The sequence below is a fragment of the Babylonia areolata genome, chromosome 8 (assembly GCF_041734735.1).
Source record: "Babylonia areolata isolate BAREFJ2019XMU chromosome 8, ASM4173473v1, whole genome shotgun sequence".
Classification (NCBI taxonomy): Eukaryota; Metazoa; Mollusca; class Gastropoda; order Neogastropoda; family Buccinidae; genus Babylonia; species Babylonia areolata.
In genome coordinates this window covers 51,226,901-51,249,461 of record NC_134883.1, presented here as the reverse complement: position 1 = coordinate 51,249,461, position 22,561 = coordinate 51,226,901, and the positions used below count along the sequence as shown (strand labels likewise).

At 44.8% G+C, this 22,561-nt stretch overlaps 2 protein-coding genes across 2 annotated transcripts in view; one reads left to right on the top strand and one right to left on the bottom strand.

Annotated features, from left to right (window-relative positions):
• Positions 1-2,100: 2,100 nt before the first annotated feature.
• Positions 2,101-8,566, bottom strand: LOC143285236 (protein FAM72A-like). The gene is made up of 4 exons (XM_076592492.1): positions 8,246-8,566; positions 6,716-6,793; positions 5,654-5,784; positions 2,101-2,484 (listed from the first exon to the last, which is right to left on the bottom strand). Exons 1-4 carry the CDS (start codon positions 8,395-8,397, stop codon positions 2,399-2,401), a joined length of 447 nt encoding a protein of 148 aa, XP_076448607.1. The 5' UTR covers positions 8,398-8,566; the 3' UTR covers positions 2,101-2,398.
• Positions 8,567-9,005: 439 nt separating this feature from the next.
• Positions 9,006-22,561, top strand: part of LOC143284931 (SLIT-ROBO Rho GTPase-activating protein 1-like) — a 308,900-nt gene continuing 295,344 nt past the window's right edge. Inside the window, exon 1 of the mRNA XM_076592085.1 lies at positions 9,006-9,217. Coding sequence (XP_076448200.1) covers positions 9,154-9,217 — 64 coding nt within the window. The 5' untranslated portion in view covers positions 9,006-9,153. The remainder of the gene's footprint in view (positions 9,218-22,561) is intronic.

Below are 22,561 nucleotides of genomic sequence, written 5' to 3'. Positions count from 1 at the left end.
GGAACTCTCTCAGAAGGACCTCAAATACTTTAGTCTTGGCCTGAAGTCACTGAAGGTTAATGAGTTTGTCATCTGAACAAAACTGGATGTATACCCCCTTGTCACAGTCCCAGAATGCATTAATCAGTGTTGCAGCAAACAGAATACATCCATCAGTGTTGCAGCACAGAATACATCCATCAGTGTTGCAGCACAGAATACATCCATCAGTGTTGCAGCAAACAGAATACATCCATCAGTGTTGCAGCACACAGAATACATCCATCAGTGTTGCAGCACAGAATACATCCATCAGTGTTGCAGCACAGAATACATCCATCAGTGTTGCAGCACAGAATACATCCATCAGTGTTGCAGCAAACAGAATACATCCATCAGTGTTGCAGCACAGAATACATCCATCAGTGTTGCAGCAAACAGAATACATCCATCAGTGTTGCAGCACAGAATACATCCATCAGTGTTGCAGCACAGAATACATCCATCAGTGTTGCAGCAAACAGAATACATCCATCAGTGTTGCAGCAAACAGAATACATCCATCAGTGTTGCAGCACAGAATACATCCATCAGTGTTGCAGCACAGAATGCATCCATCAGTGTTGCAGCACAGAATACATCCATCAGTGTTGCAGCAAACAGAATACATCCATCAGTGTTGCAGCAAACAGAATACATCCATCAGTGTTGCAGCACACAGAACAGAAAAGGGGGTGGGGGCTGAAACACATCCCTGCTTCACTCCATTTTTCACTGGGAATGGGTTAGAGGTATCTCCGTTTTCTTGCATCCTTGCCTGCATGCCACCATGGAATGAAACGATCAGGGAGATGAGCTTTTCCAGGAAACCAAACTTGTGAAGGATCTTCCACAAGCCAATCTGATTAACCATGTCAGTGGCTTTGGTGAGATCAACAAACACCACGTGGAGCTCCTGATTCTGCTCACAACACTTCTCCTGTAGGTGGCAAACAGTCCTGTAGGTGGCAAACAGTCCCATCCTGTAGGTGGCAAACAGTCCTGTAGCTGGCGAACAGCCCTGTAGCTGGGGAACAGTCCTGTAGCTGGCGAACAGTCCTGTAGCTGGCGAACAGCCCTGTAGCTGGCGAACAGCAAACACCATGTCGGCTGTGCCCCTGCCTGCATGAAACCCGCACTGTGATTCAGGGAAGATGGAGTCTGCAGTGTGGGTGATGAGTATGTTCAAGACTGCCCTGGCAAGAACTTTTCCTGCGATTCGCAAGAGAGAAATCCCAGGATGATTGTGACTGGACGCTTTATCAGCCTTTCAAGAGAAAGATGTGTACCATAGAGGCTGTCTTTGAAGTCTTGAGAAACTTCTCCCTTTTCCTTCATAATGACTGGAGGATGGAGGAGGGTGTCAGCTTTTCCAACCTTCATAATGACTGGAGGAGGGTGTCAGCTTTTCCAACCTTCATAATGACTGGAGGAGGGTGTCAGCTTTTCCAACCTTCATAATGACTGGAGGATGGAGGAGGGTGTCAGCTTTTCCAACCTTCGTAATGACTGGAGGAGGGTGTCAGCTTTTCCAACCTTCATATGGACTGGGGGATGGAGGAGGGTGTCAGCTTTTCCAACCTTCATATGGACTGGGGGATGGAGGAGGGTGTCAGCTTTTCCAACCTTCATATGGACTGGGGGATGGAGGAAGGTGTCAGCTTTTCCAACCTTCATATGGACTGGGGGATGGAGGAGGGTGTCAGCTTTTCCAACCTTCATAATGACTGGAGGAGGGTGTCAGCTTTTCCAACCTTCATAATGACTGGAGGAGGGTGTCAGCTTGTCCAACCTTCATAATGACTGGAGGGAGGGTGTCAGCTTTCCAACCTTCATAATGACTGGAGGATGGAGGAGGGTGTCAGCTTTTCCAAACCTTCCTAATGACTGGAGGAGGGTGTCAGCTTTTCCAACCTTCATAATGACTGGAGGAGGGTGTCAGCTTTTCCAACCTTCATAATGACTGGAGGATGGAGGAAGGTGTCAGCTTTTCCAACCTTCATAATGACTGGGGGATGGAGGAGGGTGTCAGCTTTTCCAACCTTCATAATGACTGGAGGAGGGTGTCAGCTTTTCCAACCTTCATAATGACTAGAGAATGGAGGAGGGTGTCAGCTTTTCCAACAGTACCTCACCTCCTTTCTTGAACAATTTTCATGACACAAATTTAACACACATTCCTGAGCACATTTTTAGAACATGTAAACAAGCAACAAGTTCTAAAATAAACACCTAAAAACTTCTTTAAAAGATTTTTTAGATGTTTCCTTGAAGAAAATGAGAAAAGGAGGACTAAAACAGCAGGCAAGTGTCTGCCCCACATTGCTTGTGTGTGCCTGCCGACATTGCACTTCCTTCAGGACTGCACTTGTTGCCATGGTCACCGCAAACACTCCACCTCACCCAGATAGTTCACGCTGTCATTCTCTACTTGGGGGATGTCATTCCACATGACAACCTGACCGCCTGCAAAACACAGTCACACAGTCATCAGTCTTACACACACACACACACACACACAAAACACACACACACACACACTCAAAACACACAGCAACACACACTCAAAACACACCGAACACATACACAGCGACACACACTCAAAACACAAAACAACTAACACAAGCACATACACAGCAACACACACACTCAAAACACAAAACAACTAACACAAACACATACACAGCGACACACACACTCAAAATACACACAAACACACACCCTGACACACACACACTCTAAACACAAAAACAACAACACACACACACAGCGACACACTCACTCAAAACACACAGCAACACACACACACACACACACACACACACTTCACAGCACACAAACAACCAGTCCCTGTCATTTCATGGAACTCTCATGCTCACAGGAAAGGTACAAGTTGGATTCAATGCACATTCATGACTGTTTCTTTACCACTATGTATGCAGCCGTATTCTGTTTTCGGGCTTGCACCCATGCTGGTTATGTTCTTGTTTCCATATAGGTATAACCTTCCAAACACTGGTTTCCATATAGGCATAACCTTCCAAACACTGGTTTCCATATAGGCATAACCTTCCAAACACTGGTTTCCATACAGGCATAACCTTCCAAACACTGGCGTAGATTGCAGGATCTTGAACCTGTGCATTCAATCTTCATATCTTTAACCTGTGCACTTAAGCTTCAGCATACGTACACTGTTCATACACAAAGGGGTTTCATATACATACATAAAGGCGTTTCAGCCTGATTCAGACCTGCGTATCTGTTGACCTATTTGTATTCCTATTTCTTTTTATCACAACACATTTCTCTGTGTGAAATTTGGGCTGCTCTCCCCAGGGAGAGCGTGTGGCTATACTACAGCGCCACCCATTTTTGACTCACTTGTGTAAACAAAGTGAGTCTATATTTTAACCCGGTGTTCGGTTGTGTGTGTGTGTGTGTGTGTGTGTGTGTGTCTGTGTGTCCGTGGTAAACTTTAACATTGACATTTTCTCTGCAACTACTTTGTCAGTTGACACCAAATTTGGCATAAAAATAGGAAAAATCCAGTTCTTTCCAGTCATCTTGTTTAAAACAATATTGCGCTTCTGGGATTGGCACAAAAAAATAAAGAATGAAGCCTAATTATATGCAAACTGCATTTACTGTTATATTTATATTTTTTGTATTCTCTAAACTTGGCACTTTGATCCGATATTCTGACCCAACAGCTAGAGCAGTCATTATTATCATTTTTTGTTCAAACAGGAACTTCTTTTGCTAAGCATGGAATTTTTATTTATTTTGCAAACGTTTTGGTTCAGATAGTAAAAAGGGGAAATTACCCTGTAATGCTAGTGGAGTTAATTTGCTTTAAACTGATCTTTCTCATCTTAAACATTACATTTTGAAACAAGAGAGGCAAGGCCTTCAAGACTCACTTGTGATGCACTTTTTAAAAAAAATCCAAGCTTTTTATGTATTGAGTATAATTTCAAAATGTAATGTTTAAGATGAGAAAGATCAGTTTAAAGCAAACTAAGTTCCCCAGCAGAGTAATTTCCCTTGTTCTGCTATCTTCACCAAAACGTTTACAATAAATAAAACTTCCATGCTTAGCAAAAGAAGTTCCTGTTTGAACAAAAAATGATAATAATGACAGATCCTTTGTTGGGTCGAATATCAGATCAAAGTGCCAAGTTTAGAGAATACAAAAAATATAAATATATCAGTAAATGCATTATACTCAATATATAAAAACTTGGATTTTTTTAAAAGTGTATCACAAGTGAGTCTTGAAGGCCTTGCCTTTCTTGTTTTGTATTTTTTCCTGCATGCAGTTTTGTTTGTTTTTCCTATTGAAGTGGATTTTTCTACAGATCTTGCCAGGAACAACCCTTTTGTTGTCATGGGTTCTTTTACGTGTGCAGTTTATCGTCTCATCCGAATGACTAGCGTCCTGACCACCACTCAAGGTCTATAGTGGAGAAGGAGAAAATATCTGCGGCTGAGCTGTGATTCAAACCAGCGTGCTCAGATTCTCTTGCTTCTTCGGCGGATGCTTTACCTCTAGGCCATCACTGCACCTAGTGAGATTAAAAAAGTAAATTTCCACCTTCATCCACCCGGGAAAAAGTGGGATTCAAACCTACGATCCCCAGATTGCAGCGCCACCACCTGTTCTTTCTTTTCTTTTCTTTTTTGGTCTGAAAGTGTACAACTAGCTTTACTATCAAAAGTGCATTTTCTTGCTGTCGGTTATGTGCGTATGTGCAGACTTGCTAGTACCTGAACCCCCTTCATGTGTATACACACGCAGAAGATCAAATACACATATTAAAGATCCTGCAATCCATGTCGGTGTTCGGTGGGTTATGGAAACAAGAACATACCCAGCATGCTCACCTCTGAAAACGGAGTATGGCTGCCTACATGGCGGTGTAAACAAACTAAACGGTCACACATGTAAAATATTACATGTCTGAGTGTGTATGTGTGCGTGCCTGAAATCTGACTGAATGACACAGGAAACGAACAATGAGTGCCCAATGGCAGCCGTCAGTCGGCTCTAGCCAGGTAGGCAGCCTGTTATGCAAACAACCAAGTCTGTAAAGCGCTTGGAGCTTGGTCTCTGAGGACAGGTGTTATATTCACAGATTCACAAATCTGCCCCTTCCTATCTTTGTGGCTGCCTTCACCTCTACGCTCCAACTCGCTCTCTATGATCGGCTTCGGATCCACTCTGTTTACGGATACCCAGATTCAAACACTCCACTGTTGGACGCCGTTCTTTCTGTCTCTGGACCTTGTATTTGGAATGAACTTCCTCTTTCGCTTCGTCAGGTTTCCACACTCAGCTCTTTCAAGTCTGGCCTTAAAACCCACCTCTTCACAAGATAGCCTCCCTCCTGTACCTCTTCAGTTTCTTCAGTTTTAGAGTTACGCATGCGTGTGAATGACTGGTGTGAAAGCGCTTAGATTTGTCTCTGCACAAGATTCAGTGCTATATAAATACCATTATTATTATTATTATTATTATATAAGCATATGTATTATCATCATATCATTTACTGCCCTCAAGGCTGTAACACGCTATGGGACCTTAAAGCAAGTGAAACCAGAAGAAAAGGATGGGCACAGGTGAGATACTGACTGTGGGGATTGTATCGGAAGTTGGCCATGACTGCCTTCGTGAGGAACATCCACAGCTGACAGTCCTGGCCGTTGCCGAGGGCGACACATTGATGACAGGGTGCAGACCAATGGTAGCCCACCACTGAGCCACTGCCACACATGTGAACACGGTACACTGATGCACAAACATCTTGTAAGAGTGAGTGACAGTGGTGAGAGTGTGTGTTAGAATGTCAATCTATGTGTGTGTGTGTGTGTGTGTGTCTGTGCATGTGTGTATGTGTGTGTGTTTGCAATTGATTTAATTTCTAAAACAAAAGAATCATAAAAAGCAAACCACATAACATTTGTATCATTGCAGACATGTATCCATAAACTGCATTTTGAAGGCGTGACAGGCCTCAAATACAGTATGATTATTAAGGTGAACAGAGGAGAAGGTAAGCTGAGAAAAGAGAACAAACTAAAACAGTCGTCTTTACAAGACTTAAGTGTTTCCACTTGAGTATGCATGCATTCACTGAACGTGGCCCTTTTTTGTTCTTATTTTATCTACACCATTAATTTTGCCCACAAGATCTGTGTATCTTTCATGATTATTTATATTCTTATCTTTTTACTTATTCAGATGGTAGACAGTAGTTCATTGCTTTTTTGACTTGATGAACTATCTGTGCATGACCGCGCCCTCAGCCAGGTACCATCCATGTAGATGACATCCAATATTATATATGAGAATAGGGGACAGCAATTTGTGTACAGCCCGTCTACACTGACATGCTGACAAAGTGTGTACAACACACCCTGTCTACACTGACATGCTGACAAAGTGTGTACAACACACCCTGTCTACACTGACATGCTGACAAAGTGTGTACAACACACCCTGTCTACACTGACATGCTGACAAACTATGTACAACACACCCTGTCTACGCTGACATGCTGACAAACTGTGTACAACACAAACATAAAATACAAGTGACAGAGGAGATACATCCATTGAATATTGTGTTATGTACTGGAAAAATAAACAAGAAAAGTGAAAATTTTCTTCCATAATCTGGATATAGCGAACTCACCAAAAGAGACAAACCACATCTTGGGCAGTGCAGGAGCAGTTGTTGGACTTCAAGAAAATTGGTACCACCCCAACAGCACTGAACAAACAAGTAATTAACATGATTATTTTTTTTTATCTTTTGTTGTGTATATTTATACTATAGCCCTGTCGACCACAAAGAGCCCTATCAGGAGTGAAAAAATATATATACACATTAGTCCTGCTGGACATGAAAAACGGCAACAAAAACAAAGAAACAAAATATGTGTTCTGGTTTAAAAAACAAACAAACACAATCTGAAATAGGTTAAATGCTCTGATGTTATTAACTAACTTGCTGCTGCTTTAGCAATGGTGTCACCAAGCACAATGCCCCCAAATTTCTTGCTGCTTTAGCAATGGTGTCACCAAGCACAATGCCCCCACATTTCTTGCTGCTTTAGCAATGGTGTCACCAAGCACAATGCCCCCACATTTCTTGCTGCTTTAGCAATGGTGTCACCAAGCACAATGCCCCCACATTTCTTGCTGCTTTAGCAATGGTGTCACCAAGCACAATGCCCCAAATTTCTTGCTGCTTTAGCAATGGTGTTACCAAGCACAATGCCCCCACATTTCTTGCTGCTTTAGCAATGGTGTCACCAAGCACAATGCCCCCAAATTTCTTGCTGCTTTAGCAATGGTGTTACCAAGCACAATGCCCCCACATTTCTTGCTGCTTTAGCAATGGTGTCACCAAGCACAATGCCCCCACATTTCTTGCTGCTTTAGCAATGGTGTTACCAAGCACAATGCCCCAAATTTCTTGCTGCTTTAGCAATGGTGTCACCAAGCACAATGCCCCCAAATTTCTCTTCGTTGGATCTTTTCTTCATTGGTTCTTTCTTCTTCCTTATGCTGGTCGATATTGTAAACATGAATGGAAGTAGTTGATATTGTCTATGATGATGCAGCCTAGTTGTTGGCTGTTCAAAGTTGTTAAGCATCACATTCGGCTGTATCCACATTTCTACCCCTGTACTTTTCGTTTATAAGACGGAAAAACTTAAAAAACAACAACAACAACAACAGATAATAGCATTGTAATATACTCTACAGTTTTTCCTTTTCCCCCTCGATCCATGCACTCTTGGACTGGCCTTCTTTACATCTCTTGACCGGGGAAGAAATGTAGATGACATATTACGTACGATATTTAATTCATCGAGTCATGTGCCTGAACACTGATCTGGCACCATTAAAACAGTTTTCATGTTTTTACACTGGCATTTTATTCGCAAAAAGAAGGGGGCGTGGGGGGTGGGGGGTGAATTCCACAGTATTTCTGGATACATCCAGTAAAACAGTATATTTTCTGCATTTCTATCCCCCCCCCCTCCCCCCCCCCCCATCAGTACTGCTTGGAAGCCTGTCGGGGCAAAAAACTCAAAACTCAGGAACTCAGGGGCTGAATGGATTAAACAAATTCACGATTTTTCCGTCTAAGGAACGAAACTGAAAGAAAAGAACACAGGAAAAGAAATGTGGAGATCAAAACATGGAGATGTACCTTAAGTCGGGCATATCAGTTGCGAACACGAACGGCTCAGCGTTATTCCCTACTGGAAGTATCATGTACTTCATTCCCCTCCTGCAGATTTGTGCGTTGCAATTCGCGCAATCCAGAACGTAAAAAGGCCGTGTACTCTGGTACATTGGCATGGCCGAAAACGAAACAACACTGCGATACGTGACTATGAATGGTAGAACTTATAATAATTCTCCTAAGCCCATGCACTGGCAACTCCAACTTATCTTTTGTAAATCTGGGACACCAAAAAAATCGTGAGGCTTGTGAAACGTCCCAAGAACTGAGCTGAACTGAACTCAATGTTGAGACTTCGCCTGCTAGTCTTTCAACGGCGGAAGACGATGGAGCAGCAAAGCGACAACTTTCTACTTTCAGTTTTAGTTTCACAAAAGACACAGGGGAAAAAAGAAAAGGAAAAAAGGCGTCGAATCTTTAACGGTCTGATGAACTAGAAAAATGCATAAATGTCGTAAGCATACTATAAGAATACCAGCAGTATATCGGAAACATAATTTCAACCTAACATTTTATGTTTAAAGTATCGATATAGGCCTGTCGTCGAAATTCACTCTTCGGATATTTACACACCAAACGTACTAGTTAAGATAGAGGAAATTCGATTGGATGAAATTAAGTCATCCCTTTCCTTCCTGATAGCCCATTGGACAATGTTCGTGGATGTTTTCTCCAATAACTTCACACGAGACGAGAAACTCGCGTGCACTGTTGTTTGACCTCGCGCATGAGTGTGGGTCGGGAAATGTTATCTGTTGGCCAGTGAAGCGTGAGAGCAGTATACACTGCCGTGCAGTGCCACAAGCTCAGTGAGAAGTGAATCAGCGAAGTTAAAGCCCCTCATTTTCGTTCAGGATACTTCACGAGCAGCCATGGCCGAAAGGCGAAGTAAAAAGGAAAAGGAGATAGCTAACGAGTTTGAGAACCACTTGCGAGGTAAGTGCCAGGGAAGTTTTCAGCCTTATTTACCTACTTTGGTCTGTTATTTATTGATTCCCTGTCGGCGGCAGCCACGGCGAGCGGCCGCAAAGTTGTGAAGAAGTGTCTGTCGATTTCAGACCAGTGCATTTTTTACATAAATGTTCACTGAAATAAAAATAAACATTTATGGGAAAAAAAGAAGAAAAAAAGGAGGGGTTGGGGGGAGGGGGTGGGGCAGGGGAGGGGGAGGTAACTGTGTCGAGGCATGAGTATTGAACGTAAGCCCCTCTCTCTCTCTCTCTCAAACGCACACACGCACGCACGCACACACACACACACACACACACACACACACATTTTTTTCTTTTGATCGTATCTGAATGTGTGTGTTGTCAGGTTACAGAGAGCAGATTGTGTTGACATTTGAAAGTGATATGTATGTGGACGCATTGAGCAAAGAGGTAGATCTGTCATCTGCTACACGCCTGAGGCAGTGCAGCATTGAACTTGAAGCTGACACTATCGACTGTCGTGCTAGTTAAAATCTTTCTGAATCGTCAGCTGTGTAAAGTGTGTGTGTGTGTGTGTGTGTGTCATTGTGTATCATGTGTTGTGTGGTGTGTGTGTGTGAACTTTGCTAAAAGTGAGATCTGTAAAACAAAATTTATATAAAAAAAGGGAAAAAAGAAGAAAAAGTGGTTATGATACTCCTCTCTGACAGCTAAAGAACAAAAGTGTGTTAACAGTTATTTTCATTACAACATTCATTAACATTCCTCAGCCCAATTATTTAGAGAGATAAAAACCCAGCCACCAATTTTGTGCATTTCTGCCCATAGAGCAGGATAATTACACATACATGGCTCCATAGGGAGTGACAGCCTCATTAGTAGCAGCCAGGACTCCATTAGCCCACACAGCTTGTACTAGCTTGGCGGGGTCTGTAATTTGGCATGGCATTTTTGCATGTATCAGGAAGTACATGGTCAGAAAGCTGTTACGACAACATGCGTCTGTACTGCTGCACTGGTGGTGGTGGAACGTGAAGTGTGTGTGTGTGTGTGTGTTTTGAGTGAGTCATAGGTGTTCCTTGGGTATTTTCTGCAATGTAGCATTGTGTGTTTTGCACTGAGAACCCCCCTCCCTCCCCATGCCCCCCTCCCCTCCCCGCCTCCCCCCTGTGTCCCCTACACACACACACACACACACACACACACACACCTCCTGTGTCATTCTCCACAGACTTGTTGCCCCCCCGCACCCACACTCTCTCTTGCACGCACCCACCAGTCACTTGACACATAGGTTTTTGTGAACAGAGTGAACCTTTCTGTATACAATGTGCTTGCTGGTCTTCCACATGTTGGCTGTGGAAGTTTTGGAGTTGGTTTCAGTTGAACGCACTTTGGTAGTTGATCTCTTGGGGGTTGGGTTCAGTTGAATGCACTTTTGGGTAGTCTACCTGTTTGGTTGTGGGCGTGGGTGTGGAAGCCATGATTATCGGGTTTTGTTGGATTTTTTTTTTTTTTTTTTTTTTTTGCTGAATAAAGGAAAGAGAATATGTGGTGTTGTACAGCATGGCTGTCTGGCTGTCATGTGAAATTTAACATTGGGGGGGTGGGGGGGGGGGGGTGGATGGAGGGATATGGTGGGGGGTAGGGGGGGAGGGTCTAAGTTCTGGCTGGCTGGCTGTCTCTCTGTGTCACACACACCCTTCAGGAGTGAGTGCTTGTTCAGAAATTTTAACATTTTATTAGTATTATGCAAACTTTGAATGATCAGACTTTCTGTATTCTGAGCAAACACTACAGGGAAAAGATGCTGTTTGGTATGGGTGTGTGTGTGTGTCGCTGTATAGTGTATGTGTGCATGCTCCCCTGTGGTATGGGTGTGTGTGTCGCTGTATAGCATGCTCCCCTGTGGTATGGGTGGGTGTGTGCGTCGCTGTATAGTGTATGTGTGCATGCTCCCCTGTGCTATGGGTGTGTGTGTGTGTCGCTGTATAGTGTATGTGTGCATGCTCCCCTGTGCTATGGGTGTGTGTGTGTGTCGCTGTATAGTGTATGTGTGCATGCTCCCCTGTGCTATGGGTGTGTGTGTCGCTGTGTAGTGTATGTGTGCATGCTCCCCTGTGGTATGGGTGTGTGTGTCGCTGTATAGTGTATGTGTGCATGCTGCCCTGTGGTATGGGTGTGTGTGTCGCTGTATAGTGTATGTGTGCATGCTCCCCTGTGGTATGGGTGTGTGTGTCGCTGTGTAGTGTATGTGTGCATGCTCCCCTGTGGTATGGGTGTGTGTGTGCGTCGCTGTATAGTGTATGTGTGCATGCTGCCCTGTGGTATGGGTGTGTGTGTCGCTGTATAGTGTATGTGTGCATGCTGCCCTGTGGTATGGGTGTGTGTGTGCGTCGCTGTATAGTGTATGTGTGCATGCTGCCCTGTGGTATGGGTGTGTGTGTCGCTGTATAGTGTATGTGTGCATGCTGCCCTGTGGTATGGGTGTGTGTGTGTGTCGCTGTATAGTGTATGTGTGCATGCTCCCCTGTGGTATGGGTGGGTGTGTGTGTCGCTGTATAGTGTATGTGTGCATGCTCCCCTGTGGTATGGGTGGGTGTGTGCATCGCTGTATAGTGTATGTGTGCATGCTCCCCTGTGCTATGGGTGTGTGTGTGTGTCGCTGTATAGTGTATGTGTGCATGCTCCCCTGTGGTATGGGTGTGTGTGTGTGTCGCTGTATAGTGTATGTGTGCATGCTCCCCTGTGCTATGTGTGTGTGTGTCGCTGTGTAGTGTATGTGTGCATGCTCCCCTGTGGTATGGGTGGGTGTGTGCGTCGCTGTATAGCATGCTCCCCTGTGGTATGGGTGGGTGTGTGCGTCGCTGTATAGCATGCTCCCCTGTGGTATGGGTGGGTGTGTGCGTCGCTGTATAGCATGCTCCCCTGTGGTATGCGAGGGAATTGGAGAGGGGGGTGTTGGGAGGAGGGCAGGGGGATTCAAAGGGAGAATAGCTGAGTGGTTAAAGTGTTGAACTTTCAATCTGAGGGTCCTGGGTTTGAATCTCGGTAACGTCACCTGATGGGTAAAGGGTGGAGATTTTTCCGATCTCCCAGGTCAACATAATGTGCAGACCTGCCAGTGCCTGAACCCCCTTCGTGCATATACACACGCAGAAGATCAAATGCGCACGTTAAAAATACTATAATCCATGTCAGTGTTCGGTGGGTTTTGGAAACAAGAACATACCCAGCATGCACACCCCTGAAAACGGAGTATGGCTGCCAACATGTGAGAGTTGCAGCCCACGAATGCAGAAGAAGAAGAAGAAGAAGAAAGGCTGAAAACAAGGTGAGTGGTAATTCAAAAAGGGGGGGCAGAAAGATGGACAGACAAATTCAAAGAGAGAGAGAGAGAGATGTATAATATATAGAATGCAAGGGAGGGGTACACTGAGGAGTGACTGAGAGAGAGAGAGAGATTCCCTTGTGTCGTTTTCCAAATTAGTGTCATTTGAAGTGATGCCCTTTGGAGAGTGCTAGAGCAAGCAGGAAGCCAGTGAGTGCTCTGGCGGTTTGAGTCAGTTCAGTGGTTTCTTTAGTTCCTCTGTCCTGGTTCTTGTATACATGTAGTGATGTACATGTGTATGCCTACATGTATATGTACTTAGTATACATGTATGTACTTTTGATGCATTGTCTTGTCATACATAGTTTTCAATGTTTCTCACTCAGTTAGATTTACTGTGATGGATGGTGGTGTATCATATTGTAGATGTGATGTATTCTTATTTGGAGCTATTGTATTGTGAAGCATGTAGACCAAAAGGTATTGGATTAGGAACTGTATAAATGAACTTGTTATATGTGTACATATGTATAATATTATATTTTATCCCAGATAGTAGACTGTCAACCACCTTCAGGAAACAGTATCAGAGCTGACAATGCACACACACACATACACACACACACACACACACACACATATATATATATATATATATATATATATATATATATATAATCATAAACATCCATCACTGATGCTTAAAAATGGAAAGGATGCACACAGCATGTTCATGGAGTGTGTTTTTCATGGGATGATCTACACATTTCTAGAATGAACACATGAACAGAGTGGAGACCCTGTATCAGATGGTCACTGACTCTGACGCTGGAATCATGAGTCTGTTACAACTAGGGCCACTCCTTGGCCAGGAAATGTTGGTGATTATGACAAGAAGGTGCACACATCTATGTGTGTGTGGTGTGTGCGTGTGTGTGTATGTTTGTGTATGTGTGTGTTGCAGAGTAGTCACGATAAGCGTGTGCAGCTGTAGGGTGATTCACTGCAGGCAGTCAGGGACCCCTTAGAATTTGGATGAAAGAGTGTTCCTGGGACCCCCAAGATTTTTTTTAAATTTAATTTTAATTTTTATACTAATCAGAAGCCAGGAATATGTTGTAAATCAACCAGACATTCATCCTCTTGACACAAACCGGACATTCATTGTGCAATACGCAAGTCCCACAACTCTGTCCGGCGTGTTGGTTTTTGGTGGGGGTTTTCTTCAATACTCAAGGATCGTCTGCTACAAGGAGCCATCTTGACCCACAAATCTAGGTGCTTGTGAGGGGAAGAATGCCCGCTGTCTGCCTTTGTATACCTGGAGCAGAGTAGTTTTGTTTTGATTGGCATGCAGCCCTCTCAAGGTTGGCTTGGACTGGAATTGTGGTCACTTATTTATAGAGTTCATGGGGCACCCCAGTTGTTGTTTTTGTTTAAAAAAAAAAAAAAATTATAGCAGAAGCCCAGACAGGGTTGTAAATTTACCAAATATCCATTGTCTGCCAAAAACATGACGACCATGGTGTAATGTACAAGTTTTGGGGGGTTCCATTTAACTATCAGATATCTCCAGGTATCTGATATCAGGAGCTTTCTGTCTTGTATATTTACCAAACATCCATGGTTGTCTGCCACAAACATGACAAGTATCATTTGGTGCAATGTACTGGGTTTTTATAACGTGAGTTATTGGAAGCTCTTGAGTACACACACACACACACACACACACACACACACACACACACACACACACACATATATATATATATATATATATCTGTGTGTGTGTGTGTGTGTGTGTACATGTTGTAAATATTCCCAACATCTGTGGTTGTCTGCCACAAACATGACATGTATAATTTATGCAGTGTACAAGTTAGCAGAAGCTGTGAGTATGTTGTATCATATACCCAACTTCCGTGGTGGTGGCCACAAACATGACATGTATCATTGCCATGTACAGGTACCACAGCTGTCAAACTTCCTCCTCCAGACATTTTTGGAAGTGGGCCAGCTGTGTGTGTGAGAGGGGGGCAGAGATGGGGAAGTGTAGTGGTGTTAGTGGTTGGTTGGTTGATGTGTTGACCAACTCGATGACTTCCTATTTTGAGGGAAGCTGAGATAATACAGATTGCCCCGCCCCTTCTCCTTCCCCACTCCCCACATCCTTCAGGGTTTTGGTTTGTTTTGTTGTTGTTGTTTTCAGTTGGGAATCTGGATGTTTTTGAAGGAGTTAGAGTAACATTTATTTCACCACTTTGAAACCCATGCAGGGAAGTTCACATAGGATCTGATACATGAGCATGAGAATTTTTTATTGTCTGTCAGTGTGTGTGTGTGTGTGTGTGTGTGTGTGTGTGTGTGCCAACATGTGTGGATGGCTGGAAGAGGAGACAGAATAATCCTGAGCTAGAGAGAGAGAGAGAGAGAGAGCCAACATCACAGGTTCTGTGTGCTTTATTGATTTTTCCAACATGTATTGATAGCAAACAGGATGTTGTGAGCAATCTTTAAAAAAAAAAAAAAATTTCACTTATGGAAGCTATTCTCATTGTCAGTCTGGGTGATTTCATACACACACACACACACACACACACACACACACATATATATATATATATATATATATATATAAGTAAAAGCATATGTTTGGGACCGCTAAATTTGTGTGTTTGTGTTTTGTGTGTGTTTGTGTGTGTGCTTCTGTGTGTGTGTGTGTGTGTGTATGTTAGACGTGTGTGTGTGTGTGTGTGTGTGTGAATGCTGATCTCAGTATGACCATGGCCTGTAGTGAGGTAGATTGCTGGATGATGATGATGGATGATGATGAAAACGATATATCGGCAGCTGACAGACAAATCTATATAGAGGTCTACCAGCTTCGGTGTGTACTGATTGATGGGGCGCAACAGCTGAACGGTTAACGACTATAAAGTGTAGGACTTTGGTTAACGACTATAAAGTGTAGGACTTTGGTTAACGACTATAAAGTTTGGACTTTGGTTAACAAGTATAAAGTGTAGGACTTTGGGTCTAAGGATTCTGGGTTCAAATCTGGGTCACGGCACCTAGTGGGTGAAGGTGGAGAGTTTTCAATCTGAACAGTTGTGCAGACATTGTTATGTAAGTGTCTGAAACCCATTGTGTGGAATGCAGAAGATGGAATGCTGATGTTGAAAAGATTCAGTAATTTGTGTTAACATTCAGTGGGTTCTGGAAACCAAACGAAGAACATTACCAGCAATCGCAGCATGCACACTGTCTACACAGAACACAGAGTATGGCTGCTTACAGGGCAGGGTAAATACGGTCATACACATTAAATTAAAGCTCACTTGCACGTGTGTGTCGACTATAAAAATAATGAACTTTGGAGTTGCAGCCCACAAATGTAGAGAATGAGCGTGCACTGATGGTTGTGTCAATGTGTTTTACCAGTCTGTGTTATGAGGATTCTGAGGTGTCAAGCAACGTACAGCTGTGTTGCGTGTTGAATGACATATGCAGGTGTGGGGGTGGGTGGGAGATATGGGTGTGTGTGTGCTTGTATAAGTAAGTGTGTGTGTGTGTGTGTGTGTGTGTGTGTGTGCCGTGGAAGCTGGGATATGTAGCCTATGAATGAGTGTGTGGAGGAAGGGGGGCTGGGGTGCAGGGTAATTTGGGAGATGGTGTGTGTATGTGTGTTGGGGCTTGTGTACGTTTATGTGTATTTGTTTGTGCTTTCATATATGTGAAACTGTGTGTTTGTTGCATATCTGTTATGCATGTGTGTGTGTGAATGTGTGTCTGCAAGTTTTACATTTATTTGCTTATTTGCTTTTATCAGCATTATTGTCTTTTTATTTTATTTTCATTATTGTTGTTACCATTATTATTATCTTTTTTCCCCCTTTTTTTTAAGGCCTGATGAAACACGTTGGGTTACACTGCTGGTCAGGCATCTGCTTGGCAGATGTGGTGTAGCATATATGGATTTGACTGAACGCAGTGACGCCTTCTTGAGCTACTGATAGTAATACTGATAGACATTGGTTGTCAGTTGCAGGAGAGTGGTTGGTGGTTGTGGTTGTGGGGTTTCATCAATGCTTTTTATTGTGGGGTGGGGAAGAAAAGGGGATGTGTGTGTGTGTGTGTGTATGTGTGTGTGTGTGTGTGTACATGTGTGTGTGTGTGTGTGTGTGTGTGTGTTGTGTTGTGTTGTGTTTGGATTGCTGTGGTTTTACTGGTGATGTGCATGAGAGAGAGAGAATACTGACTAGTTAAACTCTGGGTTCAGAGTAAGTTACCTGTTTTTTTCTGGTATTCAGTTGACCCTTTCTTTCACCATGTTTATAATATGTAGTTATTGTCAATTTTAACCCCGTGTATTTCGTCATTTCTTCTTCTCTCAGTACATGTATCTGTTGCCTGAACATGCACTTCACAATCTGTGCATTCAAAATTTGATTGAAATTCTCAAGTCTGTTATTCCATCGGTGATATCAGACTATGAATGCATTATAATAATAAATAATAATAATGGTACTTATATAGCGCTAAATCTTGTGCATAAACAAATCAAAGCGCTTTCGCACCAGTCATTCTCACGCAAGCATAACTCTAAAACTGAAAAAAAACTAAAAAGACAAGGAAGAGGCAGGGAAGGGAGGCTATTTTGGGAAGAGGTGGGTTTTAAGGCCAGACTTGAAAGAGCTGAGTGTGGAGACTTGACGAAGCGAAAGAGGAAGTTCATTCCAATTGCAAGGTCCAGAGACAGAGAAAGAACGGTGGCCAACAGTCGAGAGTTTGAACCTGGGTATGTGTAAGTGGAGTGGATCCGAAGCTGATTGTAGTGAGCGAGATGGAGTGTAGAGGTGAAGGCAGCCACAGAGATAGGAAGGGGCTGATTTGTGAATACATTTGTAGCATAGAGTGCTGATCTTGTACTTTATTCGGTGTGAGACAGGGAGCCAGTGGAGATGTTGCAAAAGAGGAGTGGTGTGCTCAGATCTTTTCTTTCTGAGGACGAGTCGGGCAGCAGAATTTTGTATGCGCTGAAGGGACTGAATGGATGAAGCAGGCAAACCAGACAATAGAGAGTTACAGTAGTCAAGGCGAGAGAGAATGAGAGAAACGACAAGTCTAGATGTTGCGTCAGTGGACAGATATTTCCGGATGGAACTGATGCGCCGCAGTTGACAGTAGCAGGATTGACATGTCTGATTGATAAATGTTTGCATGGACAGTGTGTTGTCAAGGACAACGCCAAGGTTCCTGACTGAAGTGGACAGAGGGATGGATGTACTGCCAAGTTTGATTGTATTAGTTGTAATGGAAGAGAGTTTTTGTTTAGTTCCTATGATCATTGCTTCTGTTTTGTCCGCGTTCAATTGTAACTTATTTAGAGTCATCCAATTTTGAATATCCAGGAAGCAGTTAGATGTTTCTTGCAAGAGCGACAACAGTTTATCAGGTGTATCACTCTTCTGGAGTTGAGTGTCATCAGCATAAGAATGATGACTGACATTATGGCGGTTGATAATTTCAGCGAGAGGAGCAGTGTACAGTGTGAAGAGCACTGGGCCTAAAACAGATCCCTGTGGGACTCCATGTTCAATTTTAACGGGTTCAGACTGGAAATTATCAACAATGACAGACTGGAATCGATCAGTGAGATAAGATTTGAACCAGTTTAGAACAGTGCCGTTGATACCAAATGTAAAATGAAGACGGGAAAGAAGGATTGAATGGTCTATCGTGTCAAAGGCGGCTGACAAGTCGAGAAGAGTGAGAAGGGAGATCTGTCCTGAGTCGGACGCTAGCAGTAGGTTATTCAGGATGTGGAGGAGAGTGGTTTCGGTGCTGTGGTCAGCACGATAGGCAGACTGAAATGGGTGGATGAGATTGTTGAAACAAAGGTGATTGTTGAGCTGCTTCAGGACGGCTTTTTCAAGGAGTTTGGACAGGAATGGAAGATTAGAAACTGGCCGATAGTTTTTCAAAATGTTTGCGTCAAGGTTGGATTTCTTCAGAAGAGGCCGGACTATTGCAGTTTTGAAAGTGGATGGAAACGTTCCAGTGAGAAGGGATGAGTTGACAATGTTGGTGATTGTGGGGAGAAGCTGTGAGACACACTGAGAAAAAACAGAGGCTGGTATAGGATCGAGCTCACAGGATTTTATTGTCATTTCTTTGAGGATTTCATTAGTGCAGTACGTTCAAAAATCTAAACTAAGGGGGAAAAAATTCAGAATCGGAAAGAAGAAACAGTATCAGGCGTTATTTCAGCACACAGAGAGAGAGAGAGAGAGAGAGAGAGAGAGAGGAACAAAGCATTACTTCACGAGAGAGAGAGAGGAACAAAGCATTACTTCACGAGAGAGAGAGAGAGATAAAAGGCATTACTTCACGAGATAGAGAGAGAGAGAGAAGGCATTACTTCACGAGAGAGAGAGAGACGAACAGTCAAATTAATTTTGACATTTGAAAGAAAGATCGGACTTTGGAATTGATCCTAAACTGACCGAGGGAGTTTTGAGATACAGTTCACAAGTTGTTTATCTCGGGCGCTTCCAAAGTTCAGCCCACAATCAACACGCTGGAATTGGCCGAGACTGGCGGTGCCACCACTGGTTTCCTTTTTCCGCCTATGCCGGGACTGCTTCCCAAAGGGGCGGGATATAGTTCTGTGTTGTGTGAACCGCCTGCATTATTGCCGCCGATATCTGGATCTATATACATGTCATACACTGTCTGACTGCACACCTCCCGACAGTTTGTCGTGTTGTGGGGAGGAACAAAAACAACATGGAGAGCTTTCTATGTTTTTACACGCCCTCTTTATAAACGTTGAGAGGGTGTGGGGAGAGTAAGAGTGGGTTGTTTGGGTGGGGGTGGGGGGTGGAGGTTCTGGGGGGAAGGGGGAGGGGCAATCGGAGAGGCAGTGTGGGGGATATGGGGAGGGGAAGAGGAGGCAGTGTGGGGGATATGGGGAGGGGAAGAGGAGGTAGTGTGGGGGATACGGGGAGGGGAAGAGGAGGCAGTGTGGGGGATATGGGAAGGGGAAGAGGAGGGAGTGTGGGGGATATGGGGAGGGGAAGAGGAGGCAGTGTGGGGGATATGGGGAGGGGAAGAGGAGGCAGTGTGGGGGATATGGGGAGGGGAAGAGGAGGCAGTGTGGGGGATACGGGGAGAGGAAGAGGAGGTAGTGTGGGGGATATGGGGAGGGGAAGAGGAGGCAGTGTGGGGGGATATGGGAAGGGGAAGAGGAGGCAGTGTGGGGGATATGGGGAGGGGAAGAGGAGGCAGTGTGGGGGATATAGGGAGGGGAAGAGGAGGTAGTGTGGGGGATATGGGGAGGGGAAGAGGAGGTAGTGTGGGGGATATGGGGAGGGGAAGAGGAGGCAGTGTGGGGGATATGGGGAGGGGAAGAGGAGGTAGTGTGGGGGATACGGGGAGGGGAAGAGGAGGCAGTGTGGGGGATATGGGGAGGGGAAGAGGAGGCAGTGTGGGGGATATGGGAAGGGGAAGAGGAGGCAGTGTGGGGGATATGGGGAGGGGAAGAGGAGGTAGTGTGGGGGATATGGGGAGGGGAAGAGGAGGTAGTGTGGGGGATATGGGGAGGGGAAGAGGAGGTAGTGTGGGGGATATGGGGAGGGGAAGAGGAGGCAGTGTGGGGGATATGGGGAGGGGAAGAGGAGGTAGTGTGGGGGATACGGGGAGGGGAAGAGGAGGCAGTGTGGGGGATATGGGGAGGGGAAGAGGAGGTAGTGTGGGGGATATGGGGAGGGGAAGAGGAGGTAGTGTGGGGGATATGGGGAGGGGAAGAGGAGGTAGTGTGGGGATACGGGGAGGGGAAGAGGAGGTAGTGTGGGGATATGGGGAGGGGAAGAGGAGGGAGTTGTGTTTGTGAGGCGGGTGCATAAGATTCGGCTTCTCTGTCTGTCTGTCTGTCTGTCTGTCTGTCTCTCTCTCTCTCTCTCTCTCTCTCTCACCCTCGCGGCCTGTTTGTCAGCCTCTGTGTGTGTGTGTATGTGTGTGTGTGTGTGTGTGTGTGTGTGTTCTGAATATTTTCAGCGATGTGTATCATACTTTCTTTGCGGGGAGAGGGAGTGAGAGTGTGGAGGAAGCCGACTGGGGCATAAGATTCAGTCTGTCTGTCTGTCGGTCTCTCTCTCTCTCTGAGTGTGTGTGTGTGTGTGTGTGTGTGTGTGTGTTGACAGTAGCGATGTATGCCGGATATAATAATGCCTTCTTTGCTGTGTGTGTGTGTTGACAGTAGCGATATATGCCTGGTATAATAATGCCTTCTTTGCTGTGTGTGTGTGTGTGTGTGTGTGTGTGTTGACAGTAGCGATGTATGCCTGATATAATAATGCCTTCTTTGCTGTGTGTGTGTGTTGACAGTAGCGATATATGCCTGGTATAATAATGCCTTCTTTGCTGTGTGTGTGTGTTGACAGTAGCGATATATGCCTGGTATAATAATGCCTTCTTTGCTGTGTGTGTGTGTTGACAGTAGCGATGTATGCCTGATATAACAGTGCCTTCTTTGCTGTGTGAGGAAGTGAAAGGGAATGTATGGAGGACGCAAAAGTGTGCATGAGATCCGGCCTGTCTGTTTGCCTGCCTGTATGTCATCAACAGCCTGTCTGTTTGCCTGCCTGTATGTCATCAACAGCGAACGTGTGCATAAGATCTGGCCTGTCTGTTTGCCTGCCTGTATGTCATCAACAGCGAACGTGTGCATGAGATCCGGCCTGTCTGTTTGCCTGCCTGTATGTCATCAACAGCAAAAGTGTGCATGAGATCCGGCCTGTCTGTTTGCCTGCCTGTATGTCATCAACAGCAAAAGTGTGCATGAGATCCGGCCTGTCTGATTGCCTGCCTGTATGTCATCAACAGCCTGTCTGTTTGCCTGCCTGTATGTCATCAACAGCGAACGTGTGCATAAGATCTGGCCTGTCTGTTTGCCTGCCTGTATGTCATCAACAGCGAACGTGTGCATAAGATCCGGCCTGTCTGTTTGCCTGCCTGTATGTCATCAACAGCCTGTCTGTTTGCCTGCCTGTATGTCATCAACAGCCTGTCTGTTTGCCTGCCTGTATGTCATCAACAGCCTGTCTGTTTGCCTGCCTGTATGTCATCAACAGCCTGTCTGTTTGCCTGCCTGTATGTCATCAACAGCGATGTATGCCTATATATAATTTACTTTCTTAGGGGTGCGGAGGGGAGTGTGGTTGTGTGGAGGGAGCGGATGAATAATATTCTGTCTGTCTGCCTGCGTTGAGTGTGCTGTGAATAGCGAAAAAGTATGCCCACATTTTTTTCTTTCCTAGCCGATCTAACATTTTACCAGGTTTGAGGCAGATTAGGAGTGCATCCTGCTTTAAGCCCTAGGCCGTTCCGAAGCCAGGAACAGTTTGCAGCTATTTGCAGTTATTTGCAGTAGGCTAATTAGGACGGTGCAGTGATTAGGGTGATAAGCAGGGGAGACGACCTGTCAGCTTAGTTCAGTTAGGCTACTGGTACAGCCGGGTTATAGTTCAGTGTTGATTTGGGAGGTGCGTTGGCCCTGTGGGGGGCGAGGGGGGGGGGGGGGGTGAATGTGTGTGTGTGTGGGGGGGGAATCTCTTGATTTTTAAGGGTTTAGTGGTGTGGGAGATGGTTACTAGTTCGAGAGGAGTTTCCTCTGCCTGTCTGTTTATCTGTCTGTCTGTTTGTCTGACTCTCTCTATCTATCTCTCTCTCTCTCCATCCTCCTCTGTGTGTGTGTGTGTGTGTGTGTTCATGTATGTGTGTGTGTGTCTGTCTGTGTCTGCGTCCGCTTGTCACAATTTGTGATCTTTTCACTTTGAGTGATATTAGACGTATGACGTGTGTGTGTGTGTGTGTGTGTGTGTGTGTGTGTGTGTGCGTACGCGCTTTGTTACGCTGCAAGTTGGGACAAGTGGTCGACAGCGGTGGTTGGGACTGTCATCATGAACACAACAACGTCGATGCCTAGCGGCAAGAATGTCCCCAAGTTTAGGGAAT